Here is a 17,023-nt window from a genome sequence, read left to right on the forward strand (position 1 = left end):
TACACGAAGGTGAAGAAGATACTTCTACTCAAATAAATGAAATTGATCTTGGAAGCAATCAAGGTAATTATAATGAGCTAGAACAAAGTATTAAACTGGAAATGGAACTAAATGAGAATTGTATTGAAAATGCGAGTAAAAAAAAAAAAACCTTTTAAAAGAAAATCTGATTCAAATGATAACAGTGGATTTGAGGAAACTAAAACTAAAAATGATCTGAGTTTAGAAGCCGAATATAAAAAAATTAGGGATGAGTGTAAGAAGAAAAAAAAGAAAAAACGTTTTAGGAAATTTTCTAAGTGGTTTTAGTATTTAAATGACTTAGGACTAAAATTGATAAAGCACACAATATTAATTTTTTGAGGCCTAAGAATTAATTATAATACTGATTTAGAATTTAATTAATAAAAAAGAAATATAATTTCTTTTTATTATTTATATACTTCATATTCTAAATATTTATTTTGAAATTTTCTATTTTTTTATGAATTTTTCATTTTTTGTCAACTAATGTTATGTTTTAATATGACCTCTATTTATTAAAAGAAATATTTTTACGATTATATCTTATTTTTGTTCTATTTGTCACTTTATTTTTTAAGCCATAATTAATTTATATCTAAATAAATTCTAAGTTGCCTTATAATGTTAATCTTAATAAAGAATCTGACAATAGCAGCGTTTATGCACATTAATATCTAAATTAGAATAATATTATTCACATAAACAATAAGTATTTTCTTTATTCTAGTTGATACATTAGTATTTATTATGTAGTAAAAGTAAAACTATATTTCTTAATCTATTAAATCGTAATTTAAATGTCGCTTATAAAATCAATTGTAAGAAATACGTTTTTTTATATTTTCTTAATAGTTTTATTTATTTAATCACATTATATAATGAGTAATGGTGATAAAATCATGATATAAATAGATATAGATACTAACTTTGGGTTTATTAGTGAACAAATTAATGTTATTGTTTTCAGAAAAGGATGTTCCATAGTTTATTTAGTAAAGAATTATTGTTGGAATTTAAAGTATTGGAATAATTTAACCCAATAAAATAAGCTAAAATAAATAAAATACATTATATTTTTATAACGAATAAATAAGGAAAACAAATTACTGTGAATTACTTTAATGAATAACTTATTTACTAAAGTCAATTTAAAAGGTTAAGAAATAATGCCAACTAAAAAATAATTAAATGATAGCGTGAATTAAAAATATAAATCTAATGTAAATAATTATCTAATTTCATGGTTAAAAATAGACAAGTCAATAAATATTTTGGTTCATCTACGACAACTATGAAGTAAATTAAATATTCTAAATAATCTTTCGAATATTCACGATTTTAATATGAATTAAATAGTTTAAAAATAACTTAAAGATTCTTATATTTAAAAAAAATTTAAAAATGCATTATAAATGGAAACAACATGTCAATTTGTTTTAGTATAATTTCTCTTAATGATTAGTAAATTTGAGGAAAATGCTACATTATTAAAAATTGTTTTAATCATGCTCATATATAAAAAAATCTTATAAATATACGTTGTTGTCAATCATATTCATGAATAAATAAATTTATTACCAAAACAGTAATTAAGAAATGAGGGTAAATTATTCTCACAAATAATTAAACACAATATTTAAGTCACTTGTTCATATATTTAATGTCATTATTAAGACTTTTAATACGGCAGAACCTGAATTTGAAGGAAACCAGATTAGTATCAAATGACCCAGAAATAACTATCAATTATGATATTGAATTAATATCAACTAAAGACACATTCCATACTAGAATTAGTTAATTTTACGCTTGTTTATGTTACAGACAAATAATTACAGATATAATTTTTTGACTCTTAACTACCGCTATTACTTTTCAGTTAATGAATAAACAACAAATTATTATGTTAAATATTTATAGATACATATTGTAAAAAGGAACAAGTAAATGAAGTCGCTTAAATAAATACTTCGTCTACGATGGGTATGGGTGAAAACAAATCACCTAGAATGAACATATCTGTTATTCGCTAATCACAACCTGGTTACTGGATGCCTTTTTCTCAGTAAAAGGCTGATTAAAATATATATTTAGATGAAAAAAAAAGCTAATTTCGAGTATCATTGAGTAAGTTCAAGTTCACTTAAAGCACACATGCATAATACATAACAATCACTATGTTTTTACATAGTACAAGAGGAATTAAATCGGTGGAAAGTATTCAAATTAAGTTGTTATTTGAACATTTATATCCATAAAGTACACGTTTTAATTTCTATAAGCTAATCTTAAAAACCTATCTCAAAAGACAAGAATAATTCAAGTCTCTAACTTAATAGGCTCAAATAGAAGAATTATTTAAATGAAAATACTACTAACAAGTAAATAAATTATTCATATCCTACGTAATGTATAATTGACAAATCTTAATAACAAACAAGTAATTTGAATATGTATATTTATATGTCAAATCTGTAAGAAATAAATAAAAAATGACTGTGTCTCAGACGTTATAGAGAATGGTCCCGCCCCTTATTTACATTCGGTAACAGTTTTTGTCGGGTATTTTCAGTAGAGAAGTTTTTCTTTAAGTTGTTTCATATATAGACGATTAATCGCATATAGTATATATTTGATTTACAATGCAGAGTAAATATTTTAAGATAAACAATATGTTCAAATTATTTGTTCCATTTTTTGTTTTTTCCCTTATTTATTTATCATCTGCAACTAACATAAAAAAGGAAATAAAAAGCATTACTGCTCAGAAGCTAACTGATTTATCTGAAGGTGATACAATTTATAATGAGCTATTCTTAGTTTTTATTAGGGAATCTGGTTCTGGAACGAAGTTACCGTTCCTATTATCTGGACACTTTGATTATTCTCCACAACAAATTTCTGGGGTATTGTTATATGAGAAAAGAAACGACATATTTTTAGTAGTAGACATAACTTCTAATGAAAATGTATCATTAACAAATAGAGATGGTCAGTTTTACTTAAAAATTGGAAGTTTTTCGTTTCATGTGAACAAATGCAAGATTACTGAAGAAAATGCAGGTGAGAATAATGAGACGGAAATTGACTCTCAGTCACTTGGCGATTTTAAATTTAACCAAGACAGAACATCAACTAGTGGAGGACTTTATCAAGACAAACATCCGAAGAGTCATTGTGAAATCGAAGGAGATAGTACCTTTACCAAGGGGGAAACTAAAGTGACGATAAAACATTACAAATTATTAGGAATTCCAAATATACCAACATATCTAACTCCAAATTATTCTTATTTATTACCCAGTAATTTTGATTATAATAAAGATCAGATTTACACATATCCATCATCTAGCTATATAGAATTTGTTGGAACTGTGACGATTTCCGCTGCAAAATTAGAACCTCCTAAAGTAGTCGAGGGTCAAAATTCTGTGAGTTTGTTCACATTCGAGAGGACATATTTAATATTTAAATGTGAAAATATGTCATATGGTATTCCAATAAAGATAAATACAAAATGTATCATCGGATTGGGAAATGGGATAATTGATTGTAAAGATGAAAGAGTAAAATACGTTTATTCCGTTTCTGAAGGCACACTAGCGATTGGAGATATGAAGGCGTTCACTATTAATCTTTTTGGTCTCAGAATGATATTGTCAAGCAATACTGGTCAAATAGTTGATCTTGCTTTGGCGAGAATATCTGAGGAGTTCCCAGCAAGAGACCATAGAAAACAGTGAATAATATTTAAATTATAACTCCGCTGTTCAATAGTCCGGAACAGTACTTTCGACAGCTTTACCTTTTTTAAAAAGAAAAGGTAGCAATAATGTGGGTGATTTATTAATTGTATATTTTTTATTGGTAAAATGGGGATAAATTTGAAATTTGATTGAATGTGTATGTTAATTTCAGTAATAAGCTGTTTTCATTATAAATGGAGGTTAATGTTCATACTGTTTTTCATTTTACAAATTTATATTTGTTCAATGAAGCACATTTTTGTGATACGGATTTATAGTTTTTATATTTGGACAAGCTTTGGTTTAAATTTGTGAAATAAAGTCAACTTGTTTATTATGATAACAGGGTATTTAATTAGACTGAGAATGTAGTTATTAGGGACTGAGGTCAGCGCTGTTTTTAATTTATTTTCTTGATGTATTTTTGTTTTGTTGAAATGTTTTTTCTATTAAAAAGCAACTTTGTACCGAAGCTTATCGTTCTTAAATAAATTCATGTTGATATTAAAAATAAGCGACTTTGGATGACGATAGCATTGTCTTGAAGCGGATAGAGGAATATATAATTTTTTAAGTCTGAAATTTTGTATAAATGAGAAAACTATATTTGAGTGGGATTAATATATTTGGGACATAAATGCGTTATTGTAAAACTAAACAATAAGGTATCTGATTTGATTCTGTCTGAATGGGACACTATATTATCTGTCTTATTTTCGATCTATAATCAAGAAAATGAGATAAACACAGTAATGAAACAAATAAAAAGCATTTCCGAAAAGTAAAGTCCAATTTGATACACAATTTAAATTCTTAAAATAACAAATTAAATCTAAAAGTAGTATTGGATACCAATACTGGTCTGTTCAGATGTAACTTTTATGGAAAACTACATGTCCTCTATCTGTTAGCCGTTCTATTGAAAAATTTCCCGTCTCAAAATCATTGTTTCAAATAGTTCAAATAACTTTAATAGGTAATCTTCTTAAATACATAAACCATTTTGATTCCTCAAAAAAGAAGAAACAATTTATCTTCATCATCGATAAAAGATTGGCAATAATTTATATTTGTCTAATTGAATCAAATAAAATGCTTAATTGATGGTCTTTAGTTAATACGAGAAAATAAATCACAAACGAGCTTAATTTAATCTAGGTCTATTTCTGTTAATTGCACTCCATCCTTCTCGGCTATATCAATGCGGTGCTCAAAGTCAGAAAGCCTTCTGTAGACAGAAATGAGTTCAGTGAAACCTCTCCATCTTGCTTGAATAATCATGAATATTCTAAACATTGTTCTTAAAAACCTCGATACGGTTGAATAGTCTTCTACAGTCATTGATTTGTGGAAGAAAGATGGCCATATAAATACAGGTCCTGAGAAGTAACCGAGATCGTTTGTCATAACGTGTAAATATAAAAATGGGAAAGTAAATTTAAATGTACGATAGTAATTTTTCGTTAATTCAGCATAAACTTTATCCAATTCCTCCTTCTCGACTGCACCTTCTTCGTCCTCATTTAGAGCAAGTATCTTTCTGTATTTTGCCTCAAGTTTCTGATTCTCAAAATGTAAATATGGAAGTTTGTAGCTTGAAGCTGCAATAACTATCAATTCAACCGCAAGAATAAAAAATGGTGGGTAAATTACTCCATTTTTCACCTTTCCAATTAAGAAGATTTCTGGAATATTAGACGACATTGCATTTAATTCAGGAATAATTTTAAAAAACGTCAAGGAAGCATTTAAAATTTCAAATGAACAAAGACGAAGTTCCCTTGCCCATTTAGCAGTATCCTCTTGAATTCTCTGAGACGCACCCTCAACTTCACTGATGTAATTCCAGCTCTTGATATAATATTCAGTCAATGCTTGTCTCCAGTAGAATACAAACACATTGACCAAATAACTGGAAAAACACCTCATTCCTGTAATAATGAAGAAACTTGGAAGTAGTTTAGCTACTGCAAATTTGATGAAATCATCCAATGAATACTTACGACTGCCATATTCACAGTCAGAAACCATTTGTTGAATTTCACCGAGAATTTTCAGCAATTTAATTCCTAAATCCGTTTCGTACCACAATAATGCAGTTATTATTACCAGTGTCGGATAACACCTAAGGAAATACTTTCTGTTCAAGAAAAATGGGCCAATCATCCTTTATCTCTTTATTAAGTTCGCCTTAAATACAAATATTTGAATGTCTTGGGTATCTGTTTCGTCTTTCTGTTTATCTGCAAATTATTTCCAATCTTAAATTACAAAAAATGCTCACTTTTTATTTTTAGCAAATGACGTAAACTATACTGTAACAGTTTCGTTAGTTAAACAAGAAAAAAGATATTCTATTAAAATCAAGTCAAATGAAGGAAAATAATTTTTCTAATTATGAACTTTGATTTATCTCGATTACTTTTACACACTTTGGTACCCGGCGGGACTGCCGCTAAAAATAGATGCAGTCCACAATTTGCGTAAACTAATATTTAGACTCGTTCCCGGCATGTATAAACGCACCATTTTTCCCAGAAAGCCACTAGCTATAATTACATAAAAATTTCGGAAAAATTTAATCAGTTTGAATTTAACTTAAGAAGAAATAGTTTTAATAATTTATTTATAAATATTTCAGTTAAAGTTGTGTTATTGGTGAATAGAAACAAAGATGTTCAGCCAATTCTTTGCAGATAGAAGGTATGCATTATGGGCATATCTCGGATGGTTCTTAGTATTTGTATTTGCATTTGCTGAATGCTTCTTCGACACGTACTCAAATTATCTGTATCAATACTTCACGGACAGCATGCAAAGCTTGTTGAACCCGAAACCAGGAATAAAGCAGGCAACCAGAGAGGATTTTGTTAATTTTTTACGTTATTTTTTCTTTGTTGAAATTGCTGGTGTATCTCTTTGTAATTCTGTGCGATCCCTATTGGGTAATTTTATTGCATTTAAGTGGAGAACTGCCTTAAACAATTACTACGTTTCAAATTGGAAGCATTTGAGAAAAATAGAAGGAGCATCACAGCGTGTACAAGAAGATTGCCAAAGATTCACGGTAATATTGGAATCAATAGCTCTTGAGGCATTTTACTGGCTATGTAGAGCAATTGCTTTCTCACGTTTAATTATTATTTATGGCAAGGAGTTGCCATATGTCCCATTCTTTGGATCTCATGCCTGTTCATTGTTATTTGCATCAGTAAGCTTTGAATTATTGTGTTATATTCCATTGTTAATTGCAGGTATGAAGCTTCCAAGTATAGAGTATGAGAATCAAGTTTTGGAGGCATCTTATAGAAAAAGATTGATTTATTCTGAAAATACAAATGTAAGCAACGAAGATTTACTTACAATAAGAAAGCTATTTATTAACGTAAGAGAGAACAGTCTTAGAATGTACAGGCACATTATGTTTGTTGACTCAGTTTCAAGTGTAACTCGATATTTCAGTTATTATCTCATTGAGTTCCTGGTAATACCTGGATATCTTGAATGTAATATGGGTTATGGAAGATTTACAGGTATAACTGAAGTTGTCACACATTTCCTAAGAATTTTAAGTTATATTAGAGATCAATGGAGCAATTTAATTGAGCTTTTGTCTGTAAAACAAAGGCTTGATGGATTTGAGGCTTACTTAAACGAATCCTGTAACCGTGAGGCCTTACTTGACTCTCAAGAATAATAAATTGACCGGAACTCCGGCAGTTCTTGCCTTAAGGTAAATTAAACCAAATTTCAATCTCATTCAGAATTTCGGTTGTTTTCTTTCTGTTCATATTCATTAAAGTTACTGTAATGGTGCTATAGACAATTCCTTCATTGTTTAAGTGACAAATAAGAGTCGAGCACTACATTAAATGATAAATGAAGAAGCGAGAAAAAGATATTTGTTATACAAATATTGGGAATTATTTGGAGATTTCAGAACACTAACTTTAGTAGGCGTTTGCTTTTGTATCCGTATGCTTGGTGTATAATATTTGAGCTTTTTAACTTTGCTTAAATATTTGAAACATTTGTGCACATGAAAAAACAAAGTTGAAGAAATACTGATGCATAAGTTAAAATAAGTGCATTTTAATTAAAAATTAAAAAGCAATAGTGAACGTTGATAAACTAACACCTATTTAAGATAAATAGTTAATACTTCGCGTTTCGACACATTTTTAGCCAAAACCTATTTTAGGGGAGGAAAGTGTTACCAATAATTGTATTATTCTGACTTGTTGAATTTTGTGTATGCCCCCAAAGTAAGTAATTACTGTTCATGGAATGCATTTTTTTTGTGTTCGACATGTTATATAATTTCTGAGTCTCATTAATTCCCCATTCTATTCCAAATGAATTTTTTTCCTCCCTTCCTATTTGTGTGTATGTTCCTCTTAGTCCTTTGCTGTTTCCAAGAATAGAGAAATCAACTTTTTCCGCACTTAAGCCATCTACTTCCTCAAATATGGCTACAAATCCAGAGTAAGAAGAGTTAATTATTTCAAATATTTGTGTTTCATTACTTCCAAGGCTTTCGAGGGAATTATCAAAACCTCCCCAAGGTTTATTTATTGAAGGTGAAAATGGGTCATATGCTCCATCTGGGTTGCTATACCTAACTAGTTTTGGAATTCCGACAAGAGCATAGTCTGATATTGCGTTACAGGAACACTGAAATCTTGTTATTTCTTTTGAATTCTGTCCTGAAATTGTATAAGTTGTTCTACAAGAACTTGCTTCCCATGATTTGTTTATATTTGCAGCACAAAGCATCCTAGTAAGATCAAGTTCATTTTTTGTTGGTATCTCAAACGAAAACTCAACTTGTTGAAGCATGTTGTAGGCGTGGTAGTCAACAGAGCACCACATCAAGGCTGAGGAACCAATGTAAACTCCGGGTTCAAAGAGCAGTGAACTCAAATTCATCTGAGCAATATTATATAAAGAAGAATATAGTCTATTTGATTCAATCAGTGTGGAAGAGAGAGTAAAAACTGAATTTGTACAATTTGAAACTACCTCCTTTGGATTATAATAATATTTTTGATTTATTCTCATGTAATAAGAATCAACTAAATTCAATTCTCTGAAATCCAACTTTGTTAAGTATTTGAATTTGAAAGACCCCAGCTCAATGCCTGAATAAGCTGAGAAAAAAGAAGTTGACTTTATATTAACTTCTGTTTTGGAATGTTCTCCGATGTAAGAAAAAGAATCATTTGGTCCATTATTCCAAAAAGAGAATCTATTTGCTACGGATTCTATTCCCCTTAGTAAGGTAGACATGAGTTCAGCACTTGGATTTAGAGTGGAACCTATTTGGGTGTTGATGAATAAGAGTAGATCAATTACATCTAAGAGGAGATATTTTGTACCAATGTTATTGGAACATTCTGCATTTAAAGTTGCATTTGGTAGTATACTTATGGGCGACAAGGTATCAACTTCCAGAGGCGTTTCTTTAGCAACTTGTAGAATCCTTTTTAAGATAAATAGTTGCTGTAATCTTGATGCAGAAAAGTCTAATGTGTATGGAACTTGAAGCTGTGGATCAAGTACTTTATCGTAAAGTAGTTTGAAGTAATCTTTCCAAACAAGTTTTTGAGTAATTGGTTGGTAGAATAAACCAGTTAAAAGTTGAAAAGCCTCGTTTAATGAATAATAAGTTATTTGATTTAGGGAAGTAGCAATTGCATCCATTACAACATCCTCACTATCACTATCCGACATATTTATCGCTTGTTTAGGACAAATTTGTGCTTCTGTCGACCCACTAGTACACCAATGTGCGAAGAATGAAGATTTTAGTTTGAGTTCAGAACTACATGGAATGCTGCAACCACTGTTTGAGAATGTTTGTGCTCTAAAGTAAATATACCATATTTTAGATGTTGACGGAAGTCTTATGGTTTGAGGCAGAGATTGAAGTGAATCGCCCAATAGTAAGACTGTTGAATTTGAATTCAAAATAATTGAAGAGGAAGCTATTATCCCTACTGTTGGAAAAACTCCAGACTGGGATTCAGATTGATATATAATTTTTTCAACTGACAAAAAAATAGCGTCAGTTAGAACCGATTTTGAAGGATCTGGAGGGAAAGTGTTAATGGTACCAACATAAGGAGGTGTATCGACTACTACATAATAAGAAAACATGGTAGTACCACTTACAGGAGAAGCTGGAGCGGCTCCACCAAAGCTGCTAAATGTTCCTATTCTTGATGTATATGGCTGATTAAAACTGGCATAGAAATTTATGTAGCAATCAACATTGTTTCGTAGATTGATTCCAATAGGGGGAATTACAGCTGTTACAGGTATCGAACCATACATATTTATATTTGATAGAGTTATTTTATCAGGAAACACTTTTAGTTGTATTGTTTGCAGATTTTGACAAAGGGCAAATGAAGTAAGATATATTTGTGTTGATGTTGGAAGCGAAGTATCTGATTCAAGCGATACTTCAACCGATATGGAAGTATTCCCATTTGTAGATATGTATCTTGAATAGGTAGAATCTTGAAAATGATCCCATGGTTGGATAGTTGATGATAATTTAATGATCTGTGGAGTTGATATTGGAACAATTGGAAGTATTGGAAGAACATTACAGAAACTATGTGGATACCATGTCTCTTCATATGGATTGTCATTTAAAACAGTAATTCTGAACCATGATCCAGCTTTTGAATATGATTTGAATGTTTTAGGAAAATTGGTATCTGTAACATTTTGTACGATCATTGCTATTTTTGTTTTGTCATAAGCATTGTTTGGTAGATTAAGAGACCATGTTTTACTTGTTATTTCATTTGTACTACAAGCTTCTACTTTAGTGTCGTCAATTTTACAGCTTTCAGTTACAGAATTTTTAATTTCTGTTGCTGCTTGCTGTTGAGTTACAGTTTTTTTTGGCTTAAAGCAGAGCCAGTTAACCTGAATACCTTCTACATCTTGACTTCTTGGAACGAATCTTGGTGATCTACAACTCATTGATGTTCCAGAATTCCCATATTGCCCGAACATTCTGAGGACATAAGGCTCTCCTAATGAATAGTAGTTGAACGATATATCAATGTCTGAATTTTGATAGACGTTGAATGGAGCAGTTACTAAAAATCTTGGTCCAGCATGGTATGTGCTGTATATTATAGACTGTGAAATCCCAATACCTGGATATTTTAAATTGTATGGTTTAAGATTAGCTGGAAAATTTTGTGATGATTTGCCATCAACTTCGTACCTAACAAATTGACTTATAGAGGTAATTATTCCAACCATATGTTCTGGTTGTGTTAGAAATCCAGAATATTTTAAGGGAGGAGGATAAAAAGGACTATTAGAGGTCGGATAAGTTTCTGTTGAGTCTACATAACATAGAGAACCGGCTTTAAATCCAATTCCGAATTCATCTGAAACTAGGGGAAATGTTCCATTATAAAAACACCCTCCGATGAAATTTGTATCTAGAAATTTATATGGAGGAATTACATTAATGAGTTGATTATCTACATCTTTTCCAGGAGAGTACGGTAATTTGTTAAAGAAGAAAGTTCCTTGTAATGTATTTAAAAAGTAATTATCTGTTCCGGAAGAATTTTTAAGAAGTTCAAGAGATTCTCTAAAATTAGAGTGATTATAGCTTGAATCAATAGGTTTTGGATAGTAGAATTCAAAATTGCTTTTGCATTCACTAATATTTCCATAGGAATTTGAAGTAGACTTAGGAAGATTAGATGGAGGCAAAATTCGAAGTGGAGAGAACCCAATAGGTATGTTACTTACTCCCCACCAGGGAACCATTTTGTTTTCATCCTTTTTCCAATCTTGGTAAATTGTTATAGGTGAAATTGCCATTGTCGGAATAACTATAGGAAGATAACCAGATAAGTCTGAACTAATATACATCTTTGAGCTTTCAATGGTGCTTGATACACCGTTTTGTGTCGAGTAGTTACCGTGAGTGAGAGTAATATTAAATTGATCCAAAAACAATCTAGAGCTCTGATCTCCCTTAACTGTTACTCCAGGTAATACATCATCAGGAAGAAATATTTTGTAATTAATCGGTAGAGTAAAAGTTCCATCGAAGTCAGCTGCCAGATTTAAGAAATTTGGAAGATCATACGTCCTTCTCCCATAAAAATGTCTATTTATCCAGTTTATTTTTGGGATAGTTCCTAAAATTGCGTTAGGTGTTGGAATCAATGAAAGAGTATGTGAAACTATAGAGGCAGGAATTAAATACGTGATATTTACAAATGAATTAGTCTGAAAAACTGAAGATGTAGCCATATTCAGATAAGAAGCGAAGTATGTACATGCTCCTTCAAGAATTGCTGTTGAATTAATTTTTAAATCATAGTAAGTGCTTCTCAATATAACAGAATCTCTCAAGAAGTCAGTGTTGCATGAAAATTCTACTGAAAATTCACTAGTGCTCTTTGTATTCCCTATTAATATACTTAAAGGGTACATATGATTACATGGCGTTAAAAGTTGAGGGTACTGGGGATATGCATATAATGTACTGAAATAATCAGCTCCCTGCTCGCCTGTAACAACTACAGTACTGTATGGTTGTCTAAAATGCGATGCAAACTGATTTTTGTAGTCATGAGTCGAGTATTCCGCAGGTTGTGTTTGAGAAAAACATCTTATTATTTCAATTGCAATGATTAATATTAAAAATTTCATTTCAACTAAATTAACAAGTTTTATACCTTTATATTATCAGATAAAGCTATTTGTTTGCTTAACTTATTGTAATATCAAATCAAAATTTGATTTATAATATACAAATCTAGTTACATAAGCTCGACTTATTCTCAAATTATTTTATACCTGACTAGTTCCATTGAGAATTGATTGTTTAGAGAGTAATTAATTTAAATTATACCTATTTTTAGCGTAAAAATAGTCTCCATTAATGTTTAATAATTCATTTTTTTTTCATATAGCTTTTAAGGGAAGGATTCGAGAAAAGTTTTGTAAAAATGGTGTGGTTGCCATTTAATATAAGGTGTGGTAACTTAAATTATCAGTCCCACACTCATTTTTAAAACAATAAAAGGAAATCTGATGTATTCAAAGATTAAAACATTTGTTATATTTGCTTTTTCATTTTTTGACATTAAGTTCCAACAAATTCATATTTCGACTTGCATCCCGTTTCTTTATTGTGTTATTGCATATAATGCAACCTTTCTAGGCTTTTGTTTGATATTTAAACTATAGTAATAAACAAGTTAGTGCAGTAATAAACATTATTTTTAAGAGTTAGAAAATAAGAACAAACTACTTAAAAATTGTGTAATATACGTCAAAACTTAACATAATAAGACAATTACTAATAAATATAAGTTGTAGAGAAGAAACATGTAAATGTAAGATATGGTTCAAATAAAATATTCATTGATTTTGAACAATTATACACGTTTAAATTGTTATATGATTATATATTTTAATTATTTATAAATTCATTGCATCTTATAGTTGATATGTTTAAATGGAAGATTGGCGCCATGACTAGATGTCAGAAAAGTCATTTAGAAAACAGATCTTAATACTTCAACTTATAATTCTATTAGTTATTTTCATCCTAAGCGAAGATGACAGTGACTGAATATTCGAATCTGGTGAGGGAAAGTAGGGTTTTTGAGCATTATTACAGGACACAAAAAATAGTACCGAATGAAGAGTGGGATAAGTTCATTGAATGTCTCAAGACAGATCTTCCTTCTACATTTAGAATAGTGGATGCAAGTCCATATTCAGAATCAATCAAAGAGCTTGTGAAGAACATGGAGAAAGTTTGCATTAGTGAAAACAGTGAGGATTTTCCTGTTGGTGAAAAAGAAAAGGGGTTTTTATTAAAAGAAATACATTGGTATCCAAAGAGTTTGGCTTATCAGATAATTAAGTCTAGAGATAAATTAAGAAGATCTTCAGGCGTGTCAAAAGAATTTCACTCAAAGTTGGTTTTAATGAGTGATGGGGGAAGTATTTTGCGTCAAGAAGCAGTTAGTATGCTTCCCGTTTTGTTTTTAGATGTGAAATCAACACATAATGTTTTAGATATGTGTTCAGCTCCAGGAAGTAAAACTTCTCAAATAATTGAAATGTTTCAAACAGAAAACTGTGAAAATAATGAAAAAAAATTTCCCGATGGCGTTATCATAGCGAATGATTTAGATACTAGACGAGCACATATGCTTATTCACCACACAAGACATCTTAATTCACCTTCATTAATTGTAACAACACATTCTGCAGATCACTTTCCAGATTTATACGTCGAAGATAAACCTGTTGATGAAGCACAAAATGGTTTGGATAAGAGTAAGGATAAGGAAACTGAGGTGAAAACATTGAAAAGGTTTTATTTTGATAGAATACTCTGTGATGTCCCTTGTAGTAGTGACGGTACTTTGCGGAAAAATCCAAATTTATTCTCAAAGTGGTCGGCCAGTTTTTCTGTTGGTTTGCATAGACTTCAGAGAAGTATACTTTTAAGGGCTCTTAGTTTACTCAAGCCAGAAGACGGTATTTTGGTTTACTGCACATGCTCATTAAATCCACTAGAAAATGAAGCTGTGGTTGCCTCAGTGATTAGTTCTTTGGAAACAAAAATTAAAGTTGAAATACTTGACCCAGGAAAAATTTCTGATATTTCAAGGGAGGTTATTTCAAAAACAAAATTTGGAAGAGGTTTAGATACATGGAAGGTACCTGTACCAAGAAAACAGGTTAAAAAGGAAAAATATAAACAGAAGAAGAATAGAAAGGAAACACAAGATGATGACCCTGCAAGTTTAAAAGACGACGAAGATACAGTAGATACAGCAACAAAAGAATTTTTTGATAATTATGAACAGGTACCTTTTAGTTCTAGAGAGACAATATTTCCTTCAATGTTTCCTCCAGAATGTGTGAAAATAAGGGCTGAACTTAAAAAATGTTTGAGAATATCTCCTCATCAAGAGAACACTGGTGGATTTTTTATATGTGCTATGAGGACAACAAAAATTAACAAGTCTGACCTCGATATAAAAAAATTTGATTACCAAGACTACAAAAAAATGAAGGTTCAGGATGACTATTTAACTTTATCAGTGAATCCGAACAGGGACAATATAATGAAGGTGTTATTTGATCCATATGGAATTCGTGGCTATGACGAGGATAAAATTACAAATACCCTTTTATATAGAAACCCAAAAGGTGACTTTAATAAGTCATGCAGAGTAAAGAACAAAATAGGGGATAACTTCAAAAGTGGTGATAATAAAGAGGAATATGGGGAGTTAAAAGAGGATGTGAAAGAAGTGGAGGATGAGATTAGATTTCCGAGAAAGATGTGGCAAATCTCAAATAGCGTCAAATGTTTTTTATTTTCCATAAAATCAAAAAACCCTTTGAGGGTTATTCACGCAGGATTTCCCGGAGTTGAGCTCTCTCGTTACAGAAAAGGTCCAATTGTCCTTGACAATGAAATTGTAGATGAGAATTTTCCACCAATATATAGATTCAATTGTGCCTACAACGATTATCTTTATCTGCAACATAAACTACCATTGAATAATACTATAAGGTGCAAAGAATTTTCAATAAAGACGGTAGTTATGTTGCTTCAGTCATTGGAAAGACCCTCAGATTTGGAAGGGGGAAAGGAGTTCCATCCATTTCGAATTCCAAGACATATGTTAGACGAAAGCGAGTTTCCTGATTTAAAGGGAATATTTGACTATCCAGGTTCAATAATAATTCGTTTGAATTTGGATGTAAATATTAAAGGTGAAGAAATTAGCAAAAATGACTCATCTCGCAGTTCTCTGATTAATTCACCAAAACCTATATTTCTCCCAGCCCATGTAGGTCGCCATCACGTTGAATTACTTTTAGACAAATTTTTGAGATATTGTGTCAAATTCCACATTGAAAACATATATGAGAAGTTAAATAAAGTAAAATCATAGTTTATTTTTAATTTTACTACAAATTTAAACTAGCAAGTTTAAAATATAGGTTACCTGTTTGTTAGAATCATAACTAGTCCAGGTATTATTGTGAAAACAATATACTAAAATGGCTGTTGTCTGAGTTAAATTATATAATACACCTATTTGAATGCTAGCTGATAATACATAATCAGTTAATATTTTACCTGATTTTGCGCTTTTTAAACGATGTGTTTAAAATTGCAATTGTATTTCTGCAAAAGAAAGTCTACATGGGTTATACACGGTCTTGATATAAATATTAATTCTTTAAGAGCATTAATTCCTGCTTCGATATTAGAAAATCCAAGATTATTAATTAACTCAGTTTTGTTGGGAACAAGTTTAATGGCCATCATTGCAATTGTGTACTTTGTGAATCCATGATAAGGTCTAAGTGAACGGTTGTAAGCATCTAGTATCGATTCATAAAGACTTTCTTCCGATACGAAAATGATATTTTCGATAAAATTAAAGATGAAATTAATAGATCTGACTACCCAAAGAAATTTTATGACTCCACTACTTTGATTCTCCTCGATTCCGCTAAGTGTGTGAATCTCAATTTGTGATCTAAGGAAATCCTCTACTGTTTTAGAATCGCTTGATTCTCTTGTCCAAACATCAAGAGAACACCTGGTGTTGTTTATTATATCGTTCTTCAGAATCGTACATATAAAGCTTTTACCAAACACTGCCTGACACAAATTTGAAAGTTGTAGTGCACTATTGCAAAATTCTTCAAACAACGGAATTGGAATGGACATAGAATTATTTTTCACATCGTGTTTGACAAAGTACGAATTCTTAAAGTACTCAGATATACTGCTTACAACATTACAACTACTGTTGTTCTTATTTATTTGTCCTTTATTGCCAGTTATTTTTTTCAGGTGTGAAAGTATTTCACCTTTTAATGTTTTTGAATATTCCATTATTTTTTATTTATATTTATTCGCAAAAGTCTAGTTCTTGGAGAAATACCTATTGTATCAGTAAGAGTTGAGCTTTAGTTGAAATAGAAAGCTTCTACACCTGTAAAAATCATACAATATGTAATAAATTGTATAGGACAGTATTGCTCATGCTCTTTCTTTTTTTAAGATTTAACAAATTATTGTAAAAAAAGGTCGTTCCCGCCTTTAGCGGGTTGTTCTTGGTACGCTACCCTAAAATAGTGAGCTTAAGTTCGCATGCAAAAAAATAGGTACAATGAATAAGAAGGTAATAATAAGTGAATAAAAACAG

The 17,023-nt window shown here is 30.5% G+C and overlaps 6 protein-coding genes across 6 annotated transcripts; 3 read left to right on the forward strand and 3 right to left on the reverse strand.

Moving 5' to 3' along the window:
- Positions 1-2,666: 2,666 nt before the first annotated feature.
- FG386_000480 (uncharacterized protein) lies at positions 2,667-3,767 on the forward strand (the record flags this gene model as incomplete). The annotated part of the gene is made up of 1 exon (XM_067339837.1): positions 2,667-3,767. The coding sequence occupies one exon, from the start codon at positions 2,667-2,669 to the stop codon at positions 3,765-3,767; it is 1,101 nt and encodes a 366-aa protein (XP_067195707.1).
- Positions 3,768-4,919: 1,152 nt separating this feature from the next.
- Positions 4,920-5,936, reverse strand: FG386_000495 (transport protein; the record flags this gene model as incomplete). Its single annotated transcript, XM_067339852.1, has 1 exon — positions 4,920-5,936. One exon carries the CDS (start codon positions 5,934-5,936, stop codon positions 4,920-4,922), a length of 1,017 nt encoding a protein of 338 aa, XP_067195722.1.
- A 508-nt stretch (positions 5,937-6,444) lies between these two features.
- FG386_000506 (sensitivity to microcin B17) lies at positions 6,445-7,467 on the forward strand (the record flags this gene model as incomplete). The annotated part of the gene is made up of 1 exon (XM_067339863.1): positions 6,445-7,467. One exon carries the CDS (start codon positions 6,445-6,447, stop codon positions 7,465-7,467), a length of 1,023 nt encoding a protein of 340 aa, XP_067195733.1.
- Positions 7,468-7,967: 500 nt separating this feature from the next.
- FG386_000517 (uncharacterized protein) lies at positions 7,968-12,473 on the reverse strand (the record flags this gene model as incomplete). The annotated part of the gene is made up of 1 exon (XM_067339874.1): positions 7,968-12,473. One exon carries the CDS (start codon positions 12,471-12,473, stop codon positions 7,968-7,970), a length of 4,506 nt encoding a protein of 1,501 aa, XP_067195744.1.
- Positions 12,474-13,387: 914 nt separating this feature from the next.
- FG386_000528 (SUN family methylase) lies at positions 13,388-15,754 on the forward strand (the record flags this gene model as incomplete). Its single annotated transcript, XM_067339885.1, has 1 exon — positions 13,388-15,754. One exon carries the CDS (start codon positions 13,388-13,390, stop codon positions 15,752-15,754), a length of 2,367 nt encoding a protein of 788 aa, XP_067195755.1.
- A 203-nt stretch (positions 15,755-15,957) lies between these two features.
- Positions 15,958-16,710, reverse strand: FG386_000539 (glycolipid transfer protein; the record flags this gene model as incomplete). Its single annotated transcript, XM_067339896.1, has 1 exon — positions 15,958-16,710. The coding sequence occupies one exon, from the start codon at positions 16,708-16,710 to the stop codon at positions 15,958-15,960; it is 753 nt and encodes a 250-aa protein (XP_067195766.1).
- Positions 16,711-17,023: the final 313 nt, after the last annotated feature.

The sequence above is a fragment of the Cryptosporidium ryanae genome, assembly GCF_009792415.1.
Source record: "Cryptosporidium ryanae isolate 45019 chromosome Unknown contig_14, whole genome shotgun sequence".
Lineage (NCBI taxonomy): Eukaryota > Apicomplexa > Conoidasida > Eucoccidiorida > Cryptosporidiidae > Cryptosporidium > Cryptosporidium ryanae.